The sequence below is a fragment of the Neopsephotus bourkii genome, unplaced genomic scaffold (assembly GCF_033783945.1).
Source record: "Neopsephotus bourkii isolate Nb327-2 ecotype Australia unplaced genomic scaffold, CSIRO-AGI_Nbou_v1 NB_335, whole genome shotgun sequence".
Lineage (NCBI taxonomy): Eukaryota > Metazoa > Chordata > Aves > Psittaciformes > Psittacidae > Neopsephotus > Neopsephotus bourkii.
In genome coordinates this window covers 1,667,067-1,691,602 of record NW_026900841.1, presented here as the reverse complement: position 1 = coordinate 1,691,602, position 24,536 = coordinate 1,667,067, and the positions used below count along the sequence as shown (strand labels likewise).

General features: G+C 47.4%; 2 protein-coding genes across 2 annotated transcripts; both read right to left on the bottom strand.

The window, feature by feature from the left end:
• Window positions 1-93: 93 nt before the first annotated feature.
• LOC133209412 (putative lysosomal acid lipase/cholesteryl ester hydrolase) lies at window positions 94-7,427 on the bottom strand. The gene is made up of 9 exons (XM_061348081.1): window positions 6,686-7,427; window positions 5,651-5,768; window positions 4,825-5,023; window positions 3,844-3,953; window positions 3,026-3,171; window positions 2,312-2,458; window positions 1,399-1,470; window positions 1,227-1,292; window positions 94-1,102 (listed from the first exon to the last, which is right to left on the bottom strand). The coding sequence occupies exons 1-9, from the start codon at window positions 6,863-6,865 to the stop codon at window positions 869-871; spliced, it is 1,272 nt and encodes a 423-aa protein (XP_061204065.1). The 5' UTR covers window positions 6,866-7,427; the 3' UTR covers window positions 94-868.
• A 7,557-nt stretch (window positions 7,428-14,984) lies between these two features.
• Window positions 14,985-24,279, bottom strand: LOC133209411 (lipase member M-like). Its single transcript, XM_061348080.1, has 10 exons — window positions 23,931-24,279; window positions 22,417-22,516; window positions 21,509-21,674; window positions 19,947-20,145; window positions 19,629-19,738; window positions 19,068-19,204; window positions 18,481-18,624; window positions 16,309-16,380; window positions 15,568-15,633; window positions 14,985-15,252 (listed from the first exon to the last, which is right to left on the bottom strand). Exons 2-10 carry the CDS (start codon window positions 22,498-22,500, stop codon window positions 15,019-15,021), a joined length of 1,212 nt encoding a protein of 403 aa, XP_061204064.1. The 5' UTR covers window positions 22,501-22,516; window positions 23,931-24,279; the 3' UTR covers window positions 14,985-15,018.
• Between the last annotated feature and the right edge of the window lie 257 nt (window positions 24,280-24,536).

Here is a 24,536-nt window from a genome sequence, read left to right as displayed (position 1 = left end):
GGGGATGGTGCCAGGCTCTTGGCAGTGGTGCCCAGCAACAGGACAAGGAGCAATGGCCATAAGCTGAAACACAACTTCCACCACAACACAAGGAAGAACTTTCTGTTGAGGGTGGCAGAGCACTGGAACAGGCTTCCCAGAGAGGTTGTGAATCTCCCTTTCTGGAGACACTCCAAACCCATCTGGACACATTGCTGTGTGGCCTGCTCTGGGTGGCCCTGCCTTGCCAGGGGATTGCACTGGATGATCTTCAGAGTTCCCTCAATCCTGATGATTCTTTATTTAGGAGGTATTTTCCCCACCTCTTGTTTTCCAGCAAGTAGTGAGGTGGGACCACATGGAAGGGGATGCGCACTGCAGCAGGACACCAGCCTGGTGACAGCTTCATAGGGGAGTCATGGCCATACATCCATTCATCCCCTCCATCCTTTCCTGTGCTGTGACTGGGGGCTGGACTCAGACACCCCCCCACCTCCCCATGGCCAGGCCCAACAATCCCAGCTCCTTCCCATTCCTTGTGGGTTGGATGCTCTAATCTCCAACCCACTGGGGTCACAGCAGGGTCCCCACATCCCCCTTGCACAGCCCAGGATGTGGCTCCAGCATCACCTTTCCAGCAGGGCTGCCTGACTGGTGGCTCCTGCCTGCCCTGATGCCTCGGTTGGCCCGGGTGCTGCCCTGCCTGCGCAGCGTCACTGGTTCATGAGGAGCTCCCAAGCGAGGAGGACAAACCCTGATGACCAAGGGCTGTGTGGGAAGCACCATCACCACAACTGTGTCAGCCCAGGAGTAAGGAGGGGACAGCATGGAGTGTCCCAGTTGAGGGAGAGGGGCCAGGCCACTGGCATCTCCCTGGGGACCCACCACTCTACTGAGACCCCTCCATCAACTCCAGAATGCTGCTGTAGAGGCGTTCGGGGGCATCCAAGCCCCAGACAAAGTCCCAGTGGTTCCAGTCGGGGATGTGGCCGTAGGTGACAAGGTGGGTGATGCGGGGCAGTAGCAGGCGGACGTCTCTCCAGTCAGCTGCCCAGTCCTCTCCTCCCGACCACACTGCGGTGGGCACAGGCATCTCCTCTACATGGTACAAGGGTGGTGTCTCCTGGAGGGACACGGGGGGCTTTGAGGAACTGCTGCTGCTGTGATCAACCCCTAAAGCCAACATGTCCCCACACCACAGAGCCCTGGCACCTCCAGCCACTATCACTGCTGGTGCAGCCTCCTACCTGGTGGTACACAGCTGAGTTTTCACTGCCATAGTCAAAGGCTTTGAATTCTCCTGATTTCATCACCTGTAAGGAGAGGGTAGGTCTGCAGTGGGAGGCCAGGGAGTGCCTTTGTGTGAGTACTGCATCAGTCCCAACTATTGTAAGGGTTGCTTCTATGCTAGGAACCTACCTGGGCCCAGTGTATCACGGTTTTGACAGATGTCCTATCCGGATAGTGGGATGTGTACACATCCAGCCGTGTCTGCAAGGAAACACATTCAAAATATCATAGACTAGAGCACAAGTATGGTGAAGAATGGCTGAGGGACCTGGGGGGTTCAGTCGGAGAAGAGAAGGCTCAGGGGGGACCTGATCGCTCCCTACAACTGCCTGACAGGAGGATGGAGCCAGGAGGGGCTGGGCTCTGCTCCCAAGGGACAAGGGATGGGACAAGAGGAAACGGCCCCAAGCTGCACCAGGGCAGGTTTAGATGGAACTGAGGAACAATTCCTGCCCCCGAGGGTGCTCAGGCATTGGAACAGGCTGCCCAGGGCAGGGCTGGAGTCACCGTCCCTGCAAGTGTTCACACACTGTGGAGATGAGGCCTCAGTGCCATGGGTTAGTGGTGGCCTTGGCAGTGCTGGGGAGTGCTTGGGCTGGATGAGCTTAAAGGGCTTTTCCAGCCTGGTTGATTCTGTGATTCTATGATTGCTTTCCAATGGATAGGAGCAAGGATGGCAGCTGCCAGATGATGCATTTCCCAAAACAGCCACTGCTGAGTCAAGCTGCCTAGAGATATGGGCCAGGAATATAATCTTCATTAAAACCCCATTGCTCTCAGACAGCTCCAGGAGAATGGTGAAGGATGAGGTATCCTCTGGCTCCTGGAGATACCTCCTCTGGGCTCAGGGACTGTGCTCAAGACCATAGTGACTACTTGTGGTCACCCAGATGCTCCTTCAGCAGGGTGGGCAGGAGCAGGAGCTGCACCCAGTGGTGCTGGTGGGATGTACAGCTGCTCTCAGTGGCAGTGGGTGCTGCTCCCAAGCAGTGCAGCCCAGGGCTCCGGCTCTCTCATCCCCACGTGGAGCACTTGCACTCACCATGTTGAAGTTCTTCTCATTGTAGCCACCCAGCAGGAAGAGGAGGTTGGCACAAGGCTTCTGCAGCAGCGGGTTCCTGCAGAGCTGGGGGAGAAACCTCCACAGCTTCCTCACCCGCAGCGAGGCATCCGTTCTGCCAAGCAGGAGCTGCAGTAGCAAAGAGCAAGGCTGGTGTCTGGCGCTTCCCTTCCTTGAGTCTAGTCCTCAAATTGCAGCCCCCCCCCCGATGTGCCACCAGCCGCTGTCCCCTGAGCTGGGTGGGGAGGGGATGTGTGGCCCTCACATGGGTCAGCCCCGCTTCTCCTTTGCCCCCACCCCGCGGCGGTGTGCACAGCTCAGTACAGAGTCAATGCTGACTGAACGGCACCAGGGAAATCAGTACTTGGGACTCACTTCTTCCCCCCAGGTGCTGGTTCGTTTGTCGTTAACATCAGCACAGTAAAGCTGCTCTTTCCTAGGTGGTCTGTCCATGAATTCAACAAGAACCCCCACAGAAAGACCAGCTTCAATACCTTGAGATCCTGCAGAGATGTGCATTCAACAAAGTGACCGTGCAGGGTGCATCTGCACCTGATGAATCGTGTCTATGCCTATACATCAGCAGGAATTCACTGTTTCCCGCTGTGTCAGGTAGCCCCAGGGGCTGTATCTGGGCACAATCCCTTTTCTAGCACTGGCGTGTTTGGGAGAGGAGAGCATGGAGCAATCCCCTACCTGGAACGTCTTGAATTGCCTGTCTAGGAGGAAGGACAGTTTCATGATGGGACTTCTGGCATGTTTGATTGTCACTACTGGAGCCAGGGCAAAAAGCAGTTTGATTTTCTGAGCCAGTTCTGGCATGGATGAAAAGGCAATGAACGCTGAGGAAACAGAAAAACAACCTAAGAATGGTTTCATCTTTCTTCAGGTGCTTAATCTGAGTTTGCTTGCCCAGACCTGTTCAGCTGGCATTATACCCAATTAGAAAGGTGGGATCTCTTCCCACCTTTCAGCTTAGCATTAGTGCTAGAGATGTCCAGAAGGAGACAAAGCCTTTATCCCTATAGTTAGAAGTGGCTGATGAGGCACTTCAACGATTGCTACTGATGGGAAGTCCTGCCCCATTCACCAGGTGAAGGGAACAGTGCTGTCACCTTCCATCAACCCCTGCTAAAGGGTGTCATCATCACAGGTTATCTCATACCCCTGATGGCCCAGGTGAAAAGAAGCACAATGCATTTCATTGGAAAGTAAAAGCTGTGACATCCATGCAAAACACCTTTGGTTTTGATGCAGGATTCTGCAATTCGGTTTTCTAGGTTGAATTATGGTCACAGCAAGGAACTTATTGAGATCACCAGGAGCTTTCTGACTGCCTTAGGAGCAAGCTGGTCCTCCTAGATGTCTGATATGAAAAGCGTGGCTTGTGTGCCTCACTGCAAGAGACGTTCTGTCTGCCTGTTTGTCAGTCCTCAAAGGTTGGACCTCTCTGCTTCCTGCTTACAAACACCAAACTGAGTGTTTTCAAGGTGGTGCAGGCAGTTCTAACACACCGATCGTGCAGCCCTGGGAGTAGCCAATGTAATAGATCTGCTGCTGTCCAGTCTTCTGCAGGATGAAGTTGATCATGGCTGGGAGGTCGTACATTGCCATCTCATGAAAGCTGCAACACAGGAGCAGTTCACTGGTTATAAGGTAACACCAAGAGGGCAAAGTTCCCTGTGAATTTTGGCTGTCTTGAATTGCTTCTATACTGAAACTGATTTACCAGGAGAAAATTCTATGAGGCAGGAGAGCCCTGTGCTGGGTGAAACTGCCCAGGGACTGAATGTATCCCTCCTGCAATGGCCTCATCCTTCCCTGAAAGGGCTTAGTCCTCCCATAGCCATAGTTATCAGTGAAGCAGCTGTGCAGAGCTTGGCCAGCTGTTCATGAGGTCTGCAGCCCCAGAGCTGCCTCTTGTCAGGGTTACAGCACCAGCTCTGCTCCCAGAGATGGTCTTTCTCAGCAGCGAATGGAGCACTGGTTACTGCCCACGTGCTTTTTAGCGTGATGAGGTGAAGCACAGACCTATTTTATCAGGCTTTTTTTACTGGAAGCATGTTTATGAGCTTGGGAAGTTCAGGACTGCTCTGAAGATCAGTTCTGGAGAGGCAGTAGCAGTCTAAAAAGCCATTCTTGGAAACAAGGTTTATGTGGGCAACATCTAGGAAAAACGTAGGTGGCAAAGACACTTCTGGACCCCTTGCTGGGGGTTTTGGCAAGGGAAGTCCCCACAGAGGCCCCAGAATAGGACTGTTGTCTCTGCAGGACGGATGTCCTCATGGATGTCCTGCAGGGAGCTGCTGGCACCCTGTCAGCAGGCAGGTCTGCACAGGTACCTCCAAATCCCTGGCACATCACTGGAAATGCTGGGGGAGGCCATACTGGAGATGAGGTGCTCTGACTTGCCTGCTCGGAGGCACCCACCTCTGCCTGGAGGTTAGTGACAGGCAGAGGAACTGGCTGTGCTGTTGTGATCCACTCCAGCCCACCTGAAATCCCAGAACTCAGCCTGGTCAGCAGAAAGGTGCTGGTGTCGCTGGGACCAGCTCGTCCCTCGGCTGTTTCCCAGCCAGACATCATAGCCAGAGTCTGCAAGTATGAAGCCAAGGCTGTTGTTGGATAGGTTTTCCACCCAGTGGCTGCCTTCTCCGAGTAAGCCGTGCTGGAGAAACACAACTGACTTGGGCTCTGGATATGAGAGAAACAGCACATTGCACTGAACCAGAATTACCCTGCTTATTCACCCCAAATTCAGGCCAATAACTCCTCTTTCTCACACTGCCAGAGAACATATAATGTGCATTTGAATGACACCTCCTGGTGAAGCAATCCTGGCCATAGTTACCTTGTGGTGGTTGCCCTTGTCTCAGGCTGGAGAGTTGCAGATGTCCCTCCTAAACCCTTCAGACCCCACAAGCTCACCCCCACAAGCTTAGTACAGTGGACACTACGCACAGCCGTGTGAAAGCTCAAATGTACAGGCTCATTCCTGAGATTGTTCAAACCCCAGAGGCACAGATTTATGGGGGGGAAATTGAATGCAGATATATCTCTTCAGATACGTCTGCACCCTCTGGACCTTTTTGAGGCTCAGGTCTCTGCTGTACGTGACAGGCAGTTGCTGTGGTGCAGCCACACTCTCCTGTGCTGGCTGCTAGGAGTGTGACTGTAAATCTGAGAAGTGCTGCACATTTGGTGTTTTTGCTGTCACAATAAATGCTCCCATGGCTGCTCAGGCTCATCCTGTCACCTGCTTGTTATGTTAAGTCTGTTTGGGGTTTTTTTTTCTGCCTTCCTTGTGAAATAGAGACATACCTCTGTTCCTAGGATTTGCTCTTCCATAAGGGATCCTGTTAAGGCTGACGTAGTAGCCATCACGAGTCAGGACTTCATACTCCTCACTGGGGTACCCTCTGTGGCATATGATTTGGCTCTGGGGAAAGAAAAACACCGGTAGGAAGCTGAACCTCCCCTGGCATAGCTTAAGGCTGCTTCCTCTTGCCCCATCCCTTGTTCCTTGGGAGCGGAGACCAGCTCCCTCCTGGCTCCATCCTCCTTTCAGGTAGTTGTAGAGAGTTATAAGGTCCCCCTGAGGCTTCTCTTCTCCATACAATGCTCCATGAGATGCTAAAGGGAAGAGGAAATGCTCAGCTGTGAGCTGTGAGCAGGAGGGGGTGAGTGGCAGCAGGGCTCCCCAGCAGCATGCAGCAAGAAATGCATTTGAGAAGTTTCCAAACCCAGAGATTAAAACGAAAAGGATTTACTGACAGCTGACATGTCCTGTCACACTGAGCTGATGCGTGGGGCAGATAAGATAGCAGGGCATATCGAACCTGCTGAGCTGGGCTGACTGGAAGGGCAATAGGACAAACCCCATAGGATTTGTCTTATGGTTCCTGAGGCTTTGGCTGAGCTTTATTTATGATGAAAACTCCTACAGATTAGGAAGTTTCAGTCTGGTGAAGTCCAGCTGTGGTCCTGCCTACATATCGCCATGTGCTTGCTTTGTCAGACAGTTGGCAGAACCCACCTGGACATGGCCCAGAGCTGCTTGCTGCAGCTGAAAGAGAGAAGCCTTGCTCAACTTAAGACCCTCCAGGAAGGTGTCTGATCAAATCCAGGCTGGGTTTACCCCTTCTCTAACTGACCTGCTGGTAATTGCACTTCATAGTGCTGGGAGGAACAGGGCTCCTTCAGGAAGCAGGGCTTGCTAATGATGGTATGGAGGCAACATCAGACTGCACCGCTCCAGAAAACAAGCACACATGATAAGCCAAACCTCCTCCACATGCATCCCCTCTATCCCTCTCTCCCCCAGATAAACATCCCCAAGCTGTTCTCCTGACTTACAACATTCATGAAAGTCTCAGGATTTATGACCTTTTTCTGCTCGATGGCATCTTCTGAGTTCACGGGTGCTTGTGTCAAAACCAGGATTGCAATCAACAGCCACATCTTGTGCCTCTGTAAAGTATTACTATTACTATTGCTGTTGCCATTGCTATTGCTGTTGCTGTAGCTATTTAACATTGTTATGAATGTCTGTTTCCACTTGGTTATGATGGATTAGGTTCCTTATATACCTGAAGACCATATATCATGGTCTGGTCTGGAAGCAGAATGGATTCCCAATTCCAACTACCATTAAAGTCCATGCAAGGCTCTTCATACTCCTCCGTACAGACTAGATCTGGTACTAGGCAAGACCCATTTTTATATTTTTAATGGTAAAAAGTAGAGAAATAGCTTTATAATGCAAGAACTGAAATGATAGAAAATGCCATCGGGTCAATTGTCACGGAGGGGGAATTAATTCAAAATGAATGAATGAACGAATAATTAATTAATTAATTAATTAATTAATTCAAAGTAAAGGTTTAGGCTATAGAAGGAACACATTTGGGTTGGCTGGGCTATGACTATGTCTATGCTTTTGCTGTTTCTCTATTGCTTAGCTTTTGCACCCAGAAGCCACTGTGAACAGATGGATCCTATAAACTGCAACTGGTAGAGCCTCATAGAAAGGCTATTTATAAAGTAAGTGTTGCTTGGAAAAAACCATTGCAGAAACCATTTTGATTACCTTAGAGACTTTTTTACCAAGCAGAGATCTATTTTTAATACACATACTTCATATTAGATATAATTTTTAATCCTTTGACAGGCTCTTAAAAGTTTGAGTTTAACTCCAACCCAGTAGCATGAGTTGCAAATCATCTCACCAGTCATCTGGTTGCTCTCTACCTCCCTTCTTTCTCCTCCTTATGTGTCTGTCACACCGTGAGACATATCATACTGAAATATTCCCAGTAACCCTCTCTATGGTATTGCCAAGAGGCAAGTTACCAAGAACGAGCAATCAATGCTTTTACACCCTCAGGATAGCTCCAATGCAAACCTGAATTACGCAAAGGAAAATACATTACCCGGCAGAGCCCACTGTTGTCACTGCTCCGGCTGGTGGTGTGAATGGTGGTGGCTCTATCACCACCACTATTAAAGCCAGAACGTTGTGTCAGATCCCTGACACCACGCTGGACCACATCATGTGTCCTCCAATTAAGTGATGTGTGTGCTGGTCATATCTTTGATAACTTCCTCTGCTTGTCCATGTGGTCATGACTTTCCTGCTTGCAAAGGATTATGTTTCCAAAAGCAGAGGAGTGGTGCAGCAAGGAATTTCAGCTATGGAATTGCACCTTAAGCTCATGGTATCCACAGTAGAAAAATATCAAGAGGTTTTCTATCTAATGGATCATTTCCTAACTCCAAGAGGTTCTTTGGGAATGCCTCTTCTATGATGAGAGCTCCTGGGGAAATTAAAGGACTTGGACTCTATCAGCTTCACAAGGCCTCAGGGGTATGTTAACCTCTCCATAGACATGTCATGGCTTAAACCCAGCTGGCAACTAAGTACCATGCAGTACAAGCCCTGTTGAGATCCTCCTGTCATTCCAGAAATACAAATGGGTTCTGCCCCTCAGTGGCTCAATGGCATTAGGATATCAGCATTATTCTCAGACTAAAGCCAAAATACAGCACTGTACCAGCTGCTGGGGAGAGGATTAACTCTCCCAGCTGAAACAAGGACAACACAGCAAGGACAGGTTCCTGCTGTTCCTTCACTGGCTTCCTGCATGGGTGCATGGTGCATGCACTCTTCAGGAGTGAGAGTGGCTCATGCGATGTCCCATAGCCCTTATGCCCAAGTAAGTGGTAGTGTGTTTGCAACTGAGAACTTGCAAAAACCTCTGCAACGTTGTCTGGACAAGTACCAGGTATAGGTTCTTGCTGATGGACAGCAGAGCCTGTGTAATGATTCCATTTGGGTGAAGTGGTAGGTATTTCACAGAGCAAAGGTGCCCATTCTCCACCTCCAGCCCACGACCTTACAACCTACGCCTTTCTGTAGGTGCTTGGTAGCCACCTAAAAGACTAAGCCTTCGGTTGGCTATCAGGTGCTTTGGTTGAGTATATGTTTCCTGGTTATGGATTAGGCTGACTTCTAGTATTCATACCAGCCATAGTCTATGAGCAGTATGTGAGCTGTGGAACACAGCCCAGATCAAGCATGTGTTACTCCATCCACCAGACTGTAATTTTCTGTCAGTGCCACAACTGGTGACGCAGAGAGGCTGTGTGTGGGTGCTATCTTCCTGACAGCAGCTGTGGCCTGAGCCTTCACTGTTTCCTTACCTTACTTCTGGCCTTGTGCCTACTTTAGGCTATTGCAAATGTCCTCCCACTCCCACGAGTGCAAAAATCTTTCTACATAAGATGGACTTTACAGGTTGTGTAGAGAGCAATTCCACCATGCGTCCCAGGAGGAGTTAGAAAACACCCTGTGGATGGAGAAACCCTTACCCAGCTTGTGTACTCCTACTCTAGCATCAGGACAGGCCTCACCTTTTACTTCATCCACTGTCAAGTCTTCTGTCTTCTACTTCCATGGAGTACTAGTTATCTTGGCCTTTAAGGTGCTGTAGGAGTCAGAAGTTACTATGACACGACATATTGCTTCTGCCTCTCGTTTACTTCATGTCATAAATATAAGGCAATGTTGCTGCTGGCTGTCTCACTTTTTTGTTATCATAAGACTGTAACACACCCTGCTGTTGGGATAACAACAAGAGAAACAACCCATGAAAGGTCAGCTACAGGGGGCCTATAGCATATAGGGGCAGCTGTATTCCCACTGCTGCCCTGTTAACAGATGCAGGTCTTCTGCTGATGAGTCACCTTCTCTGTGGCACATCACAGTGCAAACAACACCTTCCTCAGTTTTACTGGTGTTAATCATGTGCTTGGCTATCAGTGCATACCATTCCTCTAACCCCTGCTCTGGTGTTTCTCCCAGCGTTCTCATGCATGTTTAAGTCTCCTATCTGTATGCCCAGAATGCTGGTTAGAAACAGAAAGGTATTTTATTTAGCTTTCTAACCAAGTAGACTGTACCAATCAGCACTTTCACACATGCGTTCAGAACCTTCTATCCATTGCCTCTTGCCAAGCACAAGGGTAAGCCAGGCAGAAGCAGGGAGATGCTTAACTAGCTATCATCAGAACTGGGGGAGAGACTATCTCTCTGATTTTAGCAACAAGGAACATCAAATCTTATGTAATTCCTTTCAGATAAGCAGGTTTCCCTTGCAGTAACCTTGGAGAACCTTGCTCAAGTTAAAGAACCTAATGAGAAAGAGTCCTAATCTGGTTGTACCTTTCCTAGTTTAAAGCCCCCAGCTGGGCTGGGGTATCTCCAGCATCTCTGATTACACGTGTAGTAGGGGTTTTACTCCTGGTAGACTTAGACAGTGAAGCTTGATGAAACAGTGTATTCTTTTTACAACACCTTGCTAGAATTGTTTAGGCAATGTTTATTTGCAGTAATGAAACTGAATTAGCAAAGCATAAATGTGCCTTGAGGTTGGTTGTGAAATAGCTGAGATGTGGTCACCAGTGCTTTGTCCCATGTTACTCTTCCCCTGTTTCTTTGTTCAGAAGACCCCCAGAACAACCCTGGAGTTCTTGTATTTCTTCTCTGATCTCTCTTCATTGTACAATTGGCTTTGAAGAGCCTGCTAAAGCTGAAAGAGTTGGTTTTGTTCATCACCTGACCCAACTTCAGCAAACTTGCTCAATAAATAAATACAAAATTTTATCATAGTGCCCTTGGGGTTGTTTTAATTTTTATATTTATATATACATATAATTTGAGACTATATTTATAAATATATTTGAGAATATATTTATTTATATTTATATATTTGAGACCTTCAGGGAGTGGTAACCTGTCCATGCAACATAGTCCAGGGTCAGGAATGGAGACTGACATAGGCTTGTGAAGAGTATGGGAGATAGGTACTGCTAAACAAAAATACAAGCCTCAAAACCCAGTTACTGGCTCTCTCTTCCAAGCAATCTCAAAAGCAAATTTGGAAATAACATAGGGAAGAACACAGAAATTGCTTATGGTTTCTGGAATAAGAAAGCAACATGTCCTCAACTGAATAAAACTACTCAGCGATGCTGGTGAATGCTGAAACTGTTGTCGCGCTTGCTGTTAAGGACCAAAAAAAAATGTAAAGGGAGTACACTATATGACATAAGTCGATTAAACTTTATCCTAGGTTAACCCTGGTACAAGTGAGTTTCTAAGTAACAGTGTAGGCCAGTATGTTGCTTAAAACAGACACCAAAGCATAACCCTCAAGCAGCAAGGCCACTGTAGTAGATGTGCTTACCGCCTCTCCAGTGTGGACACAGACTGGAGCTGGACTACATGCTTCACAGTTCATGTGTGTACTGCCTTTTCTTGCATTGACCATGATGATGGTAGAAAATCATAGGTCAGCAAACATGGTGCAACTAGTGTATTTTGAACAGGATTTGTTATGATTTCAAGCCCTTTTAGCCTTGTGTGCCATAAGCAAGCAAGAATGGCTTTGCATTAGCACATCTGGAAGGACAGTAATAAAGTGGCTGAATTCTGTGGCTTAAGCCCAGCCATCTACTAAGTACCATGCAGTTGCTCTCTCACCCCATCCTCCCATAGCCCCACTGTAGCATGGGGAGAAGAATCAGTAAAAGGTAAAACCCATGGGCTGAGATAAGAACAGTTTAATAATTGAAATAAAACTAAAATATAATAATAGAATATAACAGTACTCTAACAGCAACACAGCAAGATAAGATAACATGAAAAAAGAGAGGGAGAGAAAGGAATAACCTCCCTCCCCCCCCAAAACCCCAAATGATGCACAATACAACTCTTCAACACCTGCTGACCAATGCCCAGCCAGTCCCCAGCGAGTGACCAGTCCTTTCTGGGTAACTCACCCTAGTTTATATATTGGGCATAGAATCACAGAAGCATAGAATAGTTTGGATTGGAAGGGGCCTTCAAAGCTCATCTATTCCAACTCCCTGCAATGAGTAGGGACACCTTGCCCTAGGTCAGGTTGCTCAGAACCACATCCAGCCTGGCCTTGAATGCCTCCAGGGATGGGGCATCCACCACCTCTCTGGGCAACCTGTGCCAGTGTTTTACCAGCCTCATCGTAAAGGATTTTTTCCTCACATCCAGGCTGAATCTCTCCTCTTTTAGCTTAAAACCATCACGCTTCATCTTGTTGCAACAGGCCTGCTAAAACATCTCTCCTCATCTTTCTCATAGGCCCCTTTCAAGTACTGAAAGGCCACAACAAGGTCTCCCTGGAGTCTTCTCCACACTGACCAACCCCAACTCTTAAGCCTGTCTCCATAGCAGAGGTGCTCCAGCCCTCTGAACATTTCTGTGTACCTTCTCTGGACCCTCTCCAACAGGTCCATGTCTTTCCTGAGCTGAGGACTCCAGAGCTGGACACAGGACTGCAGGGGAGGTCTCACCACAGCAGAGCTATAGTATGGAATACCTTTGGCCAGTTCAGGGCAGGTGTCCTGTCTCTGCTTCCTCCCAGCTCCTTGTGCTCCTCCTCACTGGCAGAACATGAGACTGAAAAGTCCTTGATTTAGAGTAACAACTAGAACATCATTGTGTTACCAGCACTGTATTACCAGCATTGTTCTCAGACTAAAGCCAAACCACAGCACTGCACCAGCTACTAGCTGAAACGAGGACACTTACCAGCATCCTTCACACATGTAGGCGTAGGACTGAGGCTGGTTTGCTCATGCAGGGACAATTAAAAATGAATAGTGCTGTGGCATGAGTACATTTACCAGGGTGGTGAAGGCCTCCTGATGTGTTGTGAAGTCTATGGTCAAGAGATTCAGTTGATTCAATCATCATGGGCTGATGTCCCAGCCTGGCCTTGTATGTGTGCCATCACCCTGGACCTGCCTGATGACTTCTGACTTGCCTGACAGACTTGAGATATGAAAGGACTCCAGTCCCAGCAAGATCAACACAATCTGTTTATTGATCATAGCAACCCCACATGACAGAACATCATAATATTTATCCGATAAGCACCTTGATTGTTTATTGTTCTGTTTGATTCCAGAATGCTCTGCTTCAGCCATTACTGATCCTTTAATGGGAGACAGGAAGCACATACCAGAGCACTTCCAGCATCTGATTTAGAGAGAACTTCGTGAAAAAGTAGTCATAGGAGATGCCAATTAATGAAGGTAATTCAATACAAACATTGCACCACATCATTACGGAAGTGGCACAAACATGACAACCTGAACAGAAAGAGAAGATACTAACCCCTGCGATTATTAGAAACCTTCAGAAGTAAATATCTTGCAATCTTTTCAGAAGCCTGTTGGGAAACATCTTGCCAAGCTTTGGGTGCTTATTTACAGAGACACAGAAGTCTTCTTGCATTTGCATTGATATCCATGGCATGACAACACAGCCCTGTAAGAATGCTGCTCCAGGGCAGAGCCCTGCCATAAATAACTAAACACAAAGAAAAAGCTGTCATTACAAATATGCTAAGTGAGGTAGCTAAACACTGTTACAACCGATAGATTATTTCTAGCCTATAACCTAATTCTTTCACCCGTAGATTACTTCTCCCCATCCTGTTTTCTTCTGTGGTCATTTCTAGCTCCAATGATGGAAAGTGAAACACCTTTACAGCTGGTCCCTTTTGATGATAACTCAGAGTCTGTTGCAGTTGTCCTACAAGGATGTGCACCATCATCCCCATCCTACCATCTCCAGACATTTCACAGAATCAGAATTCCAGCCTGGTTTGTGTTGGAAGGGACCTTAAAGCTCATCCAGTTCCAACCCCTGCCACGGGCAGGGACACCCTGCACTAGAGCAGGTTGCTCCAAGCCCCTGTGTCCAACCTGGCCTTGAACACTGCCAGGGATGGGGCAGCCACATCTTCTCTGGGCACCCTGTGCCAGCGCCTCAGCACCCTCACAGGGAAGAGCTTCTTCCAAGTGTTAGTTTTCTGCGAGTGTTACAAGCCACTGAAGGCCAATCCTGAGCAGGTGAAGCGTTGGACAAGTAGCTTTCCCGTGCCTGCACATGGCAAGACATCTGTACTGAAAACCCCCATACTCCTCCAGAGCTTTAAGGCAGTACAGCCACAAAGAGCCAAGCAGATCCTCTCTTACATTATTACTACTATTACTATTACTATTATTGTTGCTGTTGTTACTATTATTATTATTATTTGTATATCTCTGTGGAAAGAGCATCTTATCCTTTGCCTTGCATGCTCCTAGGCATATTTTAAGAAGGTAGTTACACAAACAGGCAAATTCACAATTCTTCCCCTAATTGATATATTATTAAAAAGTATAATCCAGAAGCTGAAAACAGAGTTAAACTCATTTCTGGCTTCCACCAGAAACTTCTCTGTCCCATATAAGGAAAACAAAAGCACTTCCTGAGACTTCTTAAAAGGTGGTTATGCCTTGGGAATAAGTTTAAAATGGTGAAAAATGGTGTTTCCCAGTTAGAACTTACTGAAAACTGTTTTGTATATGAGCAAGGCTGTTATTACTGGAATCGACATGAATTTGAGAAAGATGTTCCCTACATCAGCAAAATGGACAGTTCTCATGGGGAAAAACCATGAGGTCTTTTCATTGTCACCTATCACATTGTTTCTAGCTCCTTCCAACTGTAAAGAAAAGCAAAGAATGTTAAGATGTTGGGATTCACCAGAATCTACATATCTGATGTAGATATGTATATAAATATGTAGATATGTAGATAAATATCTACATATCGGATGTAGATAAATCTACACCAAATCTGATGTAGATTTATCCAGAAGGTGGATAAATCTACATCAGCAGGATTTATCACTTGACCCACCACATTCCCATCCAAGCATACCTACTCTTGTGGAACACCACTGTCCAGGAAGGAGCTGAACTACTTTCCAGGTGTTTGCAGCTGGGAACCTAAGTGTGACCAGAAGCCAGCATCCATGGAAATTGCTTGTTTCTGGAAGCCCACGGGAGTGACGCAACTAGGATACTCAAGGGCCAAGAGTCATGCCCCACATCCTCAAGGACTTTAACTAACTTAACCTAAATCCTATGTGCTTTCCAGATCATTGAATTGGCTTGTTTTTTCACTTGCCAGAGTAATGTCAATCCTAACCAAGCACAGAGTTTAATGAGCCTTTTCCCTCTCTTTTTTTCTTTTTAACTAAAGGAAGGTACATCAATCAAACGAGAAATGAACAATCATTGCCCCTGGTCTAACTCTAGGTGCTCCTCTCCATCAGGTCAAGAATTTCTTTGTATACTTGTTCATATGCTTGCACACCCCAAAGGAAATCAAAGTGGACGAATTCAGGAATGTACTTTTTGTATGCCACGTTGGTTATCTGAGGCAGTGTGATGTTTACATCTTCAGGGGCTGAAATCCAGTCATTGCCACCATACCATGCAGCAAGAGGGGCTTTCATGTTTTCCAGTTCATAGAAGGGAGGTGTGGTCTGCAAGATAAATAGTGTGGCTTGAGGAAGGAAAACGTGCTAGGTCATGGGCAAGTCAAAAAGTCAAAGTGTTCCTGATTACTGCTTGGAATTTCTCCTCTATCCTAAGAGGTGGTACAGAAACTATCACCAGAGATCCTGATTATGCCTTGTGCTCCTGTGCTTTTCATCAGAGGGTCAAAAAGTCATCACTGAACGACATCACAGACATGGCTTTTGTAATAAAGGTACAAACTGGTTTAACCACATAAGGTAAATTCTGTAAGTCTCATAAAATTCAGTCTTAGCTGACAAGTGAGAATGGGTTTCTCTTACCTGGTTGTAATGAAACACGTTGTCACTGCCATAATCATAATATTTGAATTCCCCTGTTTGATAGAGCTGGAAAAGAAGGTGGAGTTGTATTTATTATCCACGCATTAGAGGGAACTGTAAGAATTATAAAAGGCAAGCAGGGAACTGTACTGCTCCTATCTGCCACGGAGGCTACATGTTACATATGATACTGTCTTTTGGGCATTGAGATCAACCTCGAGGAAGATCTTAGCATGACCTGCAGGACTGCCTAGCATTGCCCATGTCTGCTATTTGGAGGCTGAGGCCCCAGAAACCCACCGTGCACCAAGAGCTAGCCTCAAAGAAGGCACGAATCAGACCTTTGGGCAAGTTTCCTTTGTCTCTCATGGTCCGTGTCTACAACAGAAGGATATGAGTCTGTGCATGTTTTCAGTCATTAGTTTTTCTATGATTAGTTGTCTCTACTGACCCACAACTCTTGGCCTTTAACATCTCCTGTGCTGGTTTATTGCCGTTTTTATCTTCCATCTCCATCTCCTATCAGCTCCTAAGACTCTTGGTCATCTTTTGTTGAAAGTTATGGCTAAAAGAACTTCATCTGCATCAGTGTTTCCTGTCAATTATCCCCTTTATCTCTAATATAGCTCTGCAGGGAGAGCAATGGAGGATTATACCCAAGCATTGAGAACTGGTCCTTGGCAGCTGAGAGAACATGGGCCCTGGTTACATGCAATCTTATTCTGCAGCAGGGAGTATTACCTGGCGCCAATGTAACATGGTTTTTATGGATGTTGAATCAGGGTAGTGGGACAGGTAGACATCTATGCGGCTCTGCAAGAAACCATTGGAGACATTTATTCTCTGCATGGAGAGAAGTCCTACTAGAAATAAACCTCATTCTTTTCAGTAGCCGCAGAAATCTTTTACTCACACAAACTGCTTCATAGCTCTGTGAAGGCACAGCTCAGCCACATGCCATGTGAATTCATGCTGCAGACAGTAGCATGAAGGGTGCTGTAGAGCTTCCTTCAGTAAGTTGAGCAATTCCCAAGGGATGCTGGGTCATGTTGCCAGTCAATGTGGTTTTCAAACCAAAGTAAACTCCATATATTGTGCTCAGGGTCCTTTTGTAAAGACAATGGGCAACTCATCACAATAGCTCTACATGTTGTTTCTAATGTGTTTTCTCCTTGGAATATTAAGAAATTAGCCCAACACTTTCTTTGAGAAACAGTGTCCCAGTTCTGACTCCATCCATGATCAAGTCATTATTGCTTGGCACTTTACATGGACCTGTCTTCAATTTTACTTACATGAGTAGTTTGTGTCAGGATCTGGACTTTGAAATCTTGGCTGGCCCCAAGTAAATAGTCCTTCCCTGTACGAGTGGGGCATCCCTGGGACCACCCAACTCACCCAGACATGTCCCCAAGCAACTTGTTATAGCTGCAGTGTTGGCCCTGGTGGGAGTGGGGTTGGGCTGAAGACCTGCACCCTGGTGCCTCCACCCTGAATTTTTCTATGACTCTGTTCAGTGCAGTGCAGCACAGGGAAAGGATCTTCTTCGAGGATAAATATGTTCTAAGGGATAGTAGACTGAAGAGTCTGAGGACCCAGGGATCAGTGTTGGGACCGGTCTTGTTCAACATCTTTATTGGTGGCATGGACAGTGGGATTAAGTGCACCCTCAGCAAGTTTGCCGATGACACCAAGCTGTGTGGTTCGGTTGATACGCTGGAGGGAAGGAATGGCATCCAGAGGGACCTTGACATGCTTGTGAGGTGGGCTGATGCCAACCTCATGAAGTTTAACCATGCCAAGTGCAAGGTCCTACACCTGGGTCGGAGCAATCCCAGGCAAAGCTACTGGTTGGGCAGAAAAGTGATTCAGAGCAGCCCTGCGGAGAAGGACTTGGGGATGTTGGATGTTACTCTGATACAACCAGTCAGTCATATCCAATCTGTAAATTATAGAATGGGTTGTGCTGGATAGATTACTTATAAGAAATAAAACTACTACATGCAGATCCCACTTGGAACACTGTGTACAGTTCTGGCGTCCTCAGCATAAGAAGGACATGGAATTTTTGGAGCAAGTCCAGAGGAGGCCATGAGGATGATAAGGGGGCTGGAGCACCTCCCACACAAAGACAGGCTGAGAAAGTTGGGGCTGTTCAGCCTAGAGAAGAGAAGGCTGCGTGGAGTCCTCATAGCAGCCTTCCAGGATCTGAAGGGGGCCTATAGGGATGCTGGGGATGGACTCTTCATTAGGGACTGTAATGATAGGACAAGGGGTAATGGGTTCAAACTTAAACAGGGGAAGTTTAGATTGGATATAAGGAAGAAATTCTTTACTGTAAGGGTGGTGGGGCACTGGAATGGGTTGCCCAAAGTAGCTGTGAATGCTCCATCCCTGGCAGTGTTCAAGGCCAGGTTGGACAGAGCCTTGGATGACATGGTTTAATGTGAGAAGTCCCTGCCCACAGCACAGGGGTTGGAACTAGATGATCTAAAGGTCCTTTCCAACTCTCACTATTCTACGATTCTGTGACCCATGTCTCCTAGCAGTGAACCGAAGGAAAATTTGTTCTGCAAGAGGCCATTTTCTTATTAAAACACTTGTGAAATTACAAATCACTTAGTGAAAGAGAACCCCTGGGTGCCCCTTATAACACCAAATACATTTCTGTGCTCTCCCCTTTGGTATCATCCCTTCTGGGGAGACAGTGTGCTTCGTGGACATGTGACCTTGTGCACACTCTGGGCTTCCCTCTGGTGCCAATGCAAGAGCATCACAATGGCCGGATTGCAAAATGTTGATGCAATGGCAAGATTTTTCAACAAACTGAAGATGTGAAAGGCCAGCTAGTTGACAAGTCAGGATCAAACAACAAGAAACTATTGCTTAAAAGGTAAGCTGGAGTGTACATACCACATTTAAGCTGTTGGTAAATCCACCAGGCAAGTACAGGACCAACGAGCAAAAGCTTTTGAAGGTAGGGTAGCCGCACAGTCTGGAAGTCACTTGGTGCAGTATTTCACCCTTACTGAAGACCACTGTGTGTCCTAAAATGAGCTGTGAAAGTCAAAGGCATTGATCAGTGTGGTCACGTTCCTGTTTTGTCTCCAGACTCTCCCCAGCTCTCTGCTCATCCCTGAAAGTTGCTGCCTTCCTTGCCACAGCTTTAATGGGCTTTGTGATTTTGGCTTTTCAGAAATGGCCATGGCCCTCTAAGAGCCCTGATTTTCCTAGAAGAGCTTTGTCCTAGGAGTATGGACCCAAAAGCAATAGCTAGAAATAGCTGTTCTCAAGATTAGGCCTGGACAAGATGATGCTTTACACTGTTCAATGCCCTGCAGCCTCGAGGGCTTAGGCAAGGATTTACCTACCTGCTCAATGCAAAGGGTACACAGAAAGGAAAATGAAATTCATGTGCAAGCACTGAAGGTCTCAAGTGATGAGACCTTTCTGTTACCTCCTTCCCCTTTACATCAGACGAGTGAGTGGCGAGCACGTACCTTAACCAGCCCCTCGGGAAGGTCAAACACCCTTAGCAAGGGTGACTTCATATTTGAGCTTGTGGTGATAGGAGCCAAGGCAAAAAACATCTTGATTTTGCGATCCAGCTCAGGAATGGATGAAAAAGCAATGAAACCTGTGGGAGGGAGAAGGAAGCAGACCCTGACAGGTTATTTCTGAAGTTATTGTTGATTCCCAGGTGTGTGTGCCCATCAGAAGGACACCTGGAGGTGGCTCTAGAAGGTTGGTAACTTGACCTGAAGCCTTTGCTACTGATGCATTTCAGCTCCTAGCTTGACTGCTCAGCCCAGCTGCAGCTCCCACAAGCCCTTCTTGGGGATCTGACAGCAGTGGGATGCACCAAAAGCCATCACTACAACCATTTTTGGGCTGTCACTGATCGAAACTGTTCTGTTAAAGCAAACAGGAATTTTTACCTGCTCTTTTCCCTTTGTTGTTTGGATGTACTCAGACGTTACCCTCCCTGCCCATGTTCTCAGAAGAGCACTCCCAAACCAGAGGTAAACATAACCCTGACAGTGGTCTGATCTCCTAAGTACCTGTGGTGGTTCCTTGAGAGAAAGCCACATAGTATAACTGCTCCTGTCCAGTTTTCTGCAGAATATAGTTGATTGTTGCTGGAAGGTCGTACATGGCCATCTCGTGAAAGCTGCAATGGAGATGGGCACATAACAGAATTACTGACCTTACTGCTGTCACTGTTTGGGGAGCAGATGAGAGCTCTGGCAGGTATCTTGGTGGAGCTGGTTTATGCCCACTGGCAGATGGTGTGACTGTCAGCAGTGCTGCTCCTCCAACCTACAGACACTGCTGAGGGTACCAGGTACCTGCCCACCTTTCAGTTTTGCAGGAAATACCTGTAATTTGAGTATTCCTCCTGGCGAAACTCCAACTCTTTGTGCTTTTGTGACCAACTGTTCCCCCGGCTGTTTCCAATCCAGACGTCGTAGCCAGCATCAGCAAGGATGAAGCCCAGGCTGCTGTTGGGTAAGTTGGTAACCCAGATGCTTCCCTCCAACACCAGGCCATGCTGCAGGAGGACCACGGGCTTTGGAGCTGAAGAAAGAGAAGTAGGATCATTTTCTCTGAGCAGTAGCAAAATTCACATCCAGGTATTTCTTTGCTAGCAACCCCCTGGGGAAGTGACTGCAGTGCAAGGAGATGGTCACCTATGTCCTCAGGCTCTTTGAAGAGTTGTTTTTGAAACATGCTCTTTGGTCATCGCACAGCAGAGAAAATCAATATAGTGAAACTGAAAAATAAGGTTGAGCTCCACACTGAATCATGCTCCCAGAAAGGAGGAAAATGAACCTGTGTCTGTCTTATCAATGACTGTACACTCTTCATGGGGACCACCCTCTTCATGGTGCCTTTTGTTTGACTCAGGTGCTCCAGGTCTGACTAGGAGACACTGAAAACCCAGCAGAGTTTAAGTACCTCCTATGGCAAAGCAACACCATGATGCCCTGATGCAAGAGACTAAGTACTGGAGGGGTCAAGAGCTTCTCCTCCACTCAATTCTGCCCACTTTAAGCCATATGGGCAAGTCTTGGCACCTCAGAACAAGCTTACAATCTTTTTTACAAAGGACCAGTAAGACTGAAGTGCTGTAGGAAGAGAGTGGAAGAGAGATTATGGAAAGGTTTAGTTTGAAAAGGTCATCTGGAGGTCTCTACTCTGCTCAAAGCAGGTCCAGCTTCACAGCCACAACAGGGTTATCACAGAGATATCTGAATTCATCTGGTAAAGTGACCATAGGTTGCAGTGTGAAAAGTTGAAGTAAAAGTGACTTAATTTTTTTAACTATTTTTTTTTGTTTTAATTATTTGTCTCCTCTTTTTTCTGGTGTTTTTTAGACTCTCAGCATAAGACTCAGATTCCCACCCTGGACAGCTGAGGACAAAGTGTGCTGGAGGGAAAGTTGGCTTTTCACACCATTTTGCCATGTTCATATGCCAGTTCTCCTGCTCCCTAGGAGAGGGACACCCCTGCCAACAAGAATGGGCATCACCCTCTTCACTTTGAAACAGTGGTTCAAGTGAAGAACAGAAAGGAGCCAAAAGAGTGAGATGGCATTGGACTGCGCATTTGGTGGTGTTTTTTGCTGACAAATGGCTTTTTGTTTTGAGTGGGGTAAAACCTGAGGCAAAATTTCTCTGTCCCATTCATACTCCTTATCTTTTTCTCCCTCTTTGGAGCAGATCCTCTCAGTACAAGAACAGGAAGTTTGGTGTGGAGGGCACCTGCATTTCTTCTGCTCCCAGGGCTAATCCTATGGGAAAGCTGTCTCCTTGAGAACCCAGGCTCTGGCAAGGCAGCCCTAACCATCTTCAGCCCTGAGTATCTTCAGCCCTGAGCATCTTCAGCAAGCAGAGCTCTCAGGGTCCCTGGACCAGGCAGACCTTCCTGTGGTACTTACGGTGACAGAACATGCTGGAGCCCTGTGTCTCTGCTTCATGGGAGGTGCTCATGCTTTCTGGATTGTCTCTGCCATGAGGAACCCTCTGCACGGTGAGGTAATAGCCATCATCTGTCACCACTTCATGCTCCTCATAGGGGTACCCGTGGTAGCGAATAATTTCACCCTGTGAGAAGGGAAGGACAGTGTGGGGCAGGTCCACAGGGAGGTGGGAGTCTCCATTCTGGAGGATATCAGGCTTGCATGGGTGAAGCCAAGAGTGGCTGCTCTGAGCTCCTAGTGGTGACTCCTGCTATCAGCAGGAGGTTGGAGCAGTTGGCTGGGATCTTCCGATGTCCCTTCCACCAATGCCTTCAGCTAAAATTTTTGGCAGCTGTGAGTTTGCCTTGCTCTCTCAGCACACCTGGCAAAGAAAGACCTATTGTCACTTTTCATGTTGCAATCAATGTTTGTGAGGGTGCTGAGGCACTGGCACAGGGTGCCCAGAGAAGCTCTGGCTGCCCCATCCCTGGCAGTGTTCAAGGCCAGGTTGGACACAGGGGCTTGGAGCACCCTGCTCTAGTGGAAGGTGTCCCTGCCCGTGGCAGGGGTTGGAACTGGATGAGCTTTAAGGCCCCTTCCAACCCAAACCAGCCTGGGATTCTTAGAGCAGGGCAGCAACGACAGTGAAGCTCCAAGCCTGAGACAGCTGCATTGACCAACCCTGTTGATTTCACCCAAATCTCCCATAATGTCTGCTGTAAATCTCCATGTACATGAGCACAAGGAAGTAAATTCTCTAATAAAACTCTTGTACCAAGCCTTGGTGAATATGTACACACAGAGACCATGGGTCTTGTAGAGATTATGGCAACGTAGGCAGCTTGCATGCCCAAGTAGGAAAAGAAGAGAGAGAAGTCAGGACTTACAACATCCATAGACACCTCAGGACTCGCATTTGACTTTTCACTGATACACATTACATAAGCAATGGTTACGAACAGCCACATCATGGTACCCTGCAAAACACTGTCAGCATGATGAGTGTGAGAGACATTGACAGCTCTGACACAGAAGCAGAGACTGCCTGCATTTCACTTGGCAGGCCCTGCACTTCTGTTAGTATATCAATCTGTCCACTCAACAGGTGAAATACATTTGAAATCCTCTAGTTTGTCCTAAAAATGGCTCATTTTGCTCATTTTGAACAATGCCAGAGTCCAAACTCCATCCCATTTAATCACACACTCTCCATCAGATCACTGTATTCAGAAAAATGCACATGTATGTATACAGCTATAAGCACCTGCGCAAATCTATTTTCTGAGGAGGTGATTATAGACTATTCATATAAAATGATGTCTCAGAGACTTGTATGAATAGATTATTTGGTTAAACTGATAGCTGAACTAATCAAGAGTAAACCACCCGATTTTCAGTTGCAGGACCGTGGAGATTTTGTTCTTAATATGTAATCAGATAATGCGATTTGGTTGGACTCTACCCAGTATGAAAGAGACACCAGGACACATTTATGTTGGTTTTGTAAACCCGAGTTAAAGTACTGTCCCAGGAGACCTGCTGTTCATCCTGGGAAGGGTTTTGAAGTATATGTTTGAGCATGTTCCTACCACAAACCATCTTACTATCACTTTACTTGTTGGAGACAACAAATTGGTGACAGAAATAGTGCCTCAGCTCTTATGTGACATGCTTGACTAGTTAAATTGCATGGAGCCCTACCCAATCCTGTCTGAACGCATGTGCCTGTGAAGGGCTGTGTGGGAAGCAGCGACCAGGGCCAGATGCCAGGGCCAGGTATTGCATTCACCCCATTGCTTCCCTGCAGAGTATCTTCCTGGGGAAAGGAGTCCTGTGAGCAGGCTTCTGTCACTTCCCAGATTTCTCATTTTCCTTCTGTCTTCTTTGGGAGGAACTTCCCGGTGGTTTTGCAGCTGGGGTGAAGGCCACTTGTTCCTTCTGCTGTCCCTAGAGCATCACCTGTGATGTGATCCTGGAGGATCACACCGGCACTGCTGCTCTGCTGGAGGGGACCTTGGCACCCCCTTGTCCTCCCTCCAGCTCACAGTGGGGTGTTGTCAGCATGAGGTCACGGTGGCTGAGGCTTTGCTCAGCAGAGCCCTGACACCCCCCTCACATGCCTGCACCACACTCTGGGGGAAGAAGAGCTCCCTAGATCCACCCTGACCCCCTTGGGCCAGAGAACCCTTGTTGCATCGCCTGCTGCTGCTGCCATCCCTGCCTTCCTCAAGGGAAGGCAGCTGAGGGAGCATTTGCATGCCTACTCAACAAAGCCTTTTCACTGAACTCTGAGCCTTTCAGAAAAGCAAGGAGAGACGGAAAGCATTTTTGTGGCATAACATCAGGAGAATAGCATGCAAATTCATGGGAAGAGCCTGGCCTAGGGTGGAAGAAGGATTACCTGTTGTGGTGCAGAAGAGGTGGGGGTGCCCTTCTTCCCGATGTCTGCCAAGCAGGAGGTCCCTGCTGCCCAAGCACTCTGCTCTCACACACCGTGCATTGTGCTATTCCCTCTGTTCCACGTATTTGGGAGTGTCACAGGTTGCCACTCCCTCTAAACTCTGGAATAAGACAGCCTTCCTATCAGGGCTCGCTTGGGAATGTTTTTGTGGCACTACAGGAAGAGTTGAGAGCTGTAACACACTGGTTATTTCCACTTGATGAGGCACAGCATCATCTGAAGCTGCCCATGACCTCTGTGGACCGGAGGATGTGCAGCCTCTGGAACGCTCTGCATCTGCAGTGGAGCTGGTGTTCAGGGTGTTCTGGGGTACATGGGGCACAGCAGGGTGCATGAGGCCAGCCTGGCTCATCTCAGCAAGCTCCTGTGGGAAACCCATCCAGCTCTCCTTGGCTCGTTTTGCTGCCTCATTGCAAGTAAAAAGCCATTGCTTGGAAAAGCAAAATCTCCCAGTCCCTATAATGACTGCTGAGGGTGCTCTTTAAAAAAATGAACAAGAAATCCTTCCCTGGTGAGGAAAGAAGCTGTGAATGAAGCTACATTTTG

Coding starts and splice junctions, on each gene's coding strand:
- LOC133209412 (XM_061348081.1), bottom strand. CDS start 6,865: ATGTTAAATAGCTACAGCAACAGCAATAGCAATGGCAACAGCAATAGT. Junction 3,172..3,843: donor CTCCCAGGGCTGCACGATCG/GTGTGTTAGAAC, acceptor CTGTTTCCTCAG/CGTTCATTGCCTTTTCATCC. Junction 1,293..1,398: donor CCGTGATACACTGGGCCCAG/GTAGGTTCCTAG, acceptor CTCTCCTTACAG/GTGATGAAATCAGGAGAATT.
- LOC133209411 (XM_061348080.1), bottom strand. CDS start 22,500: ATGATGTGGCTGTTCGTAACCATTGCTTATGTAATGTGTATCAGTGAA. Junction 21,675..22,416: donor CTGAGGTGTCTATGGATGTT/GTAAGTCCTGAC, acceptor CCCTTCTCACAG/GGTGAAATTATTCGCTACCA. Junction 15,634..16,308: donor CCATGTTACATTGGCGCCAG/GTAATACTCCCT, acceptor CTTCTTTTCCAG/CTCTATCAAACAGGGGAATT.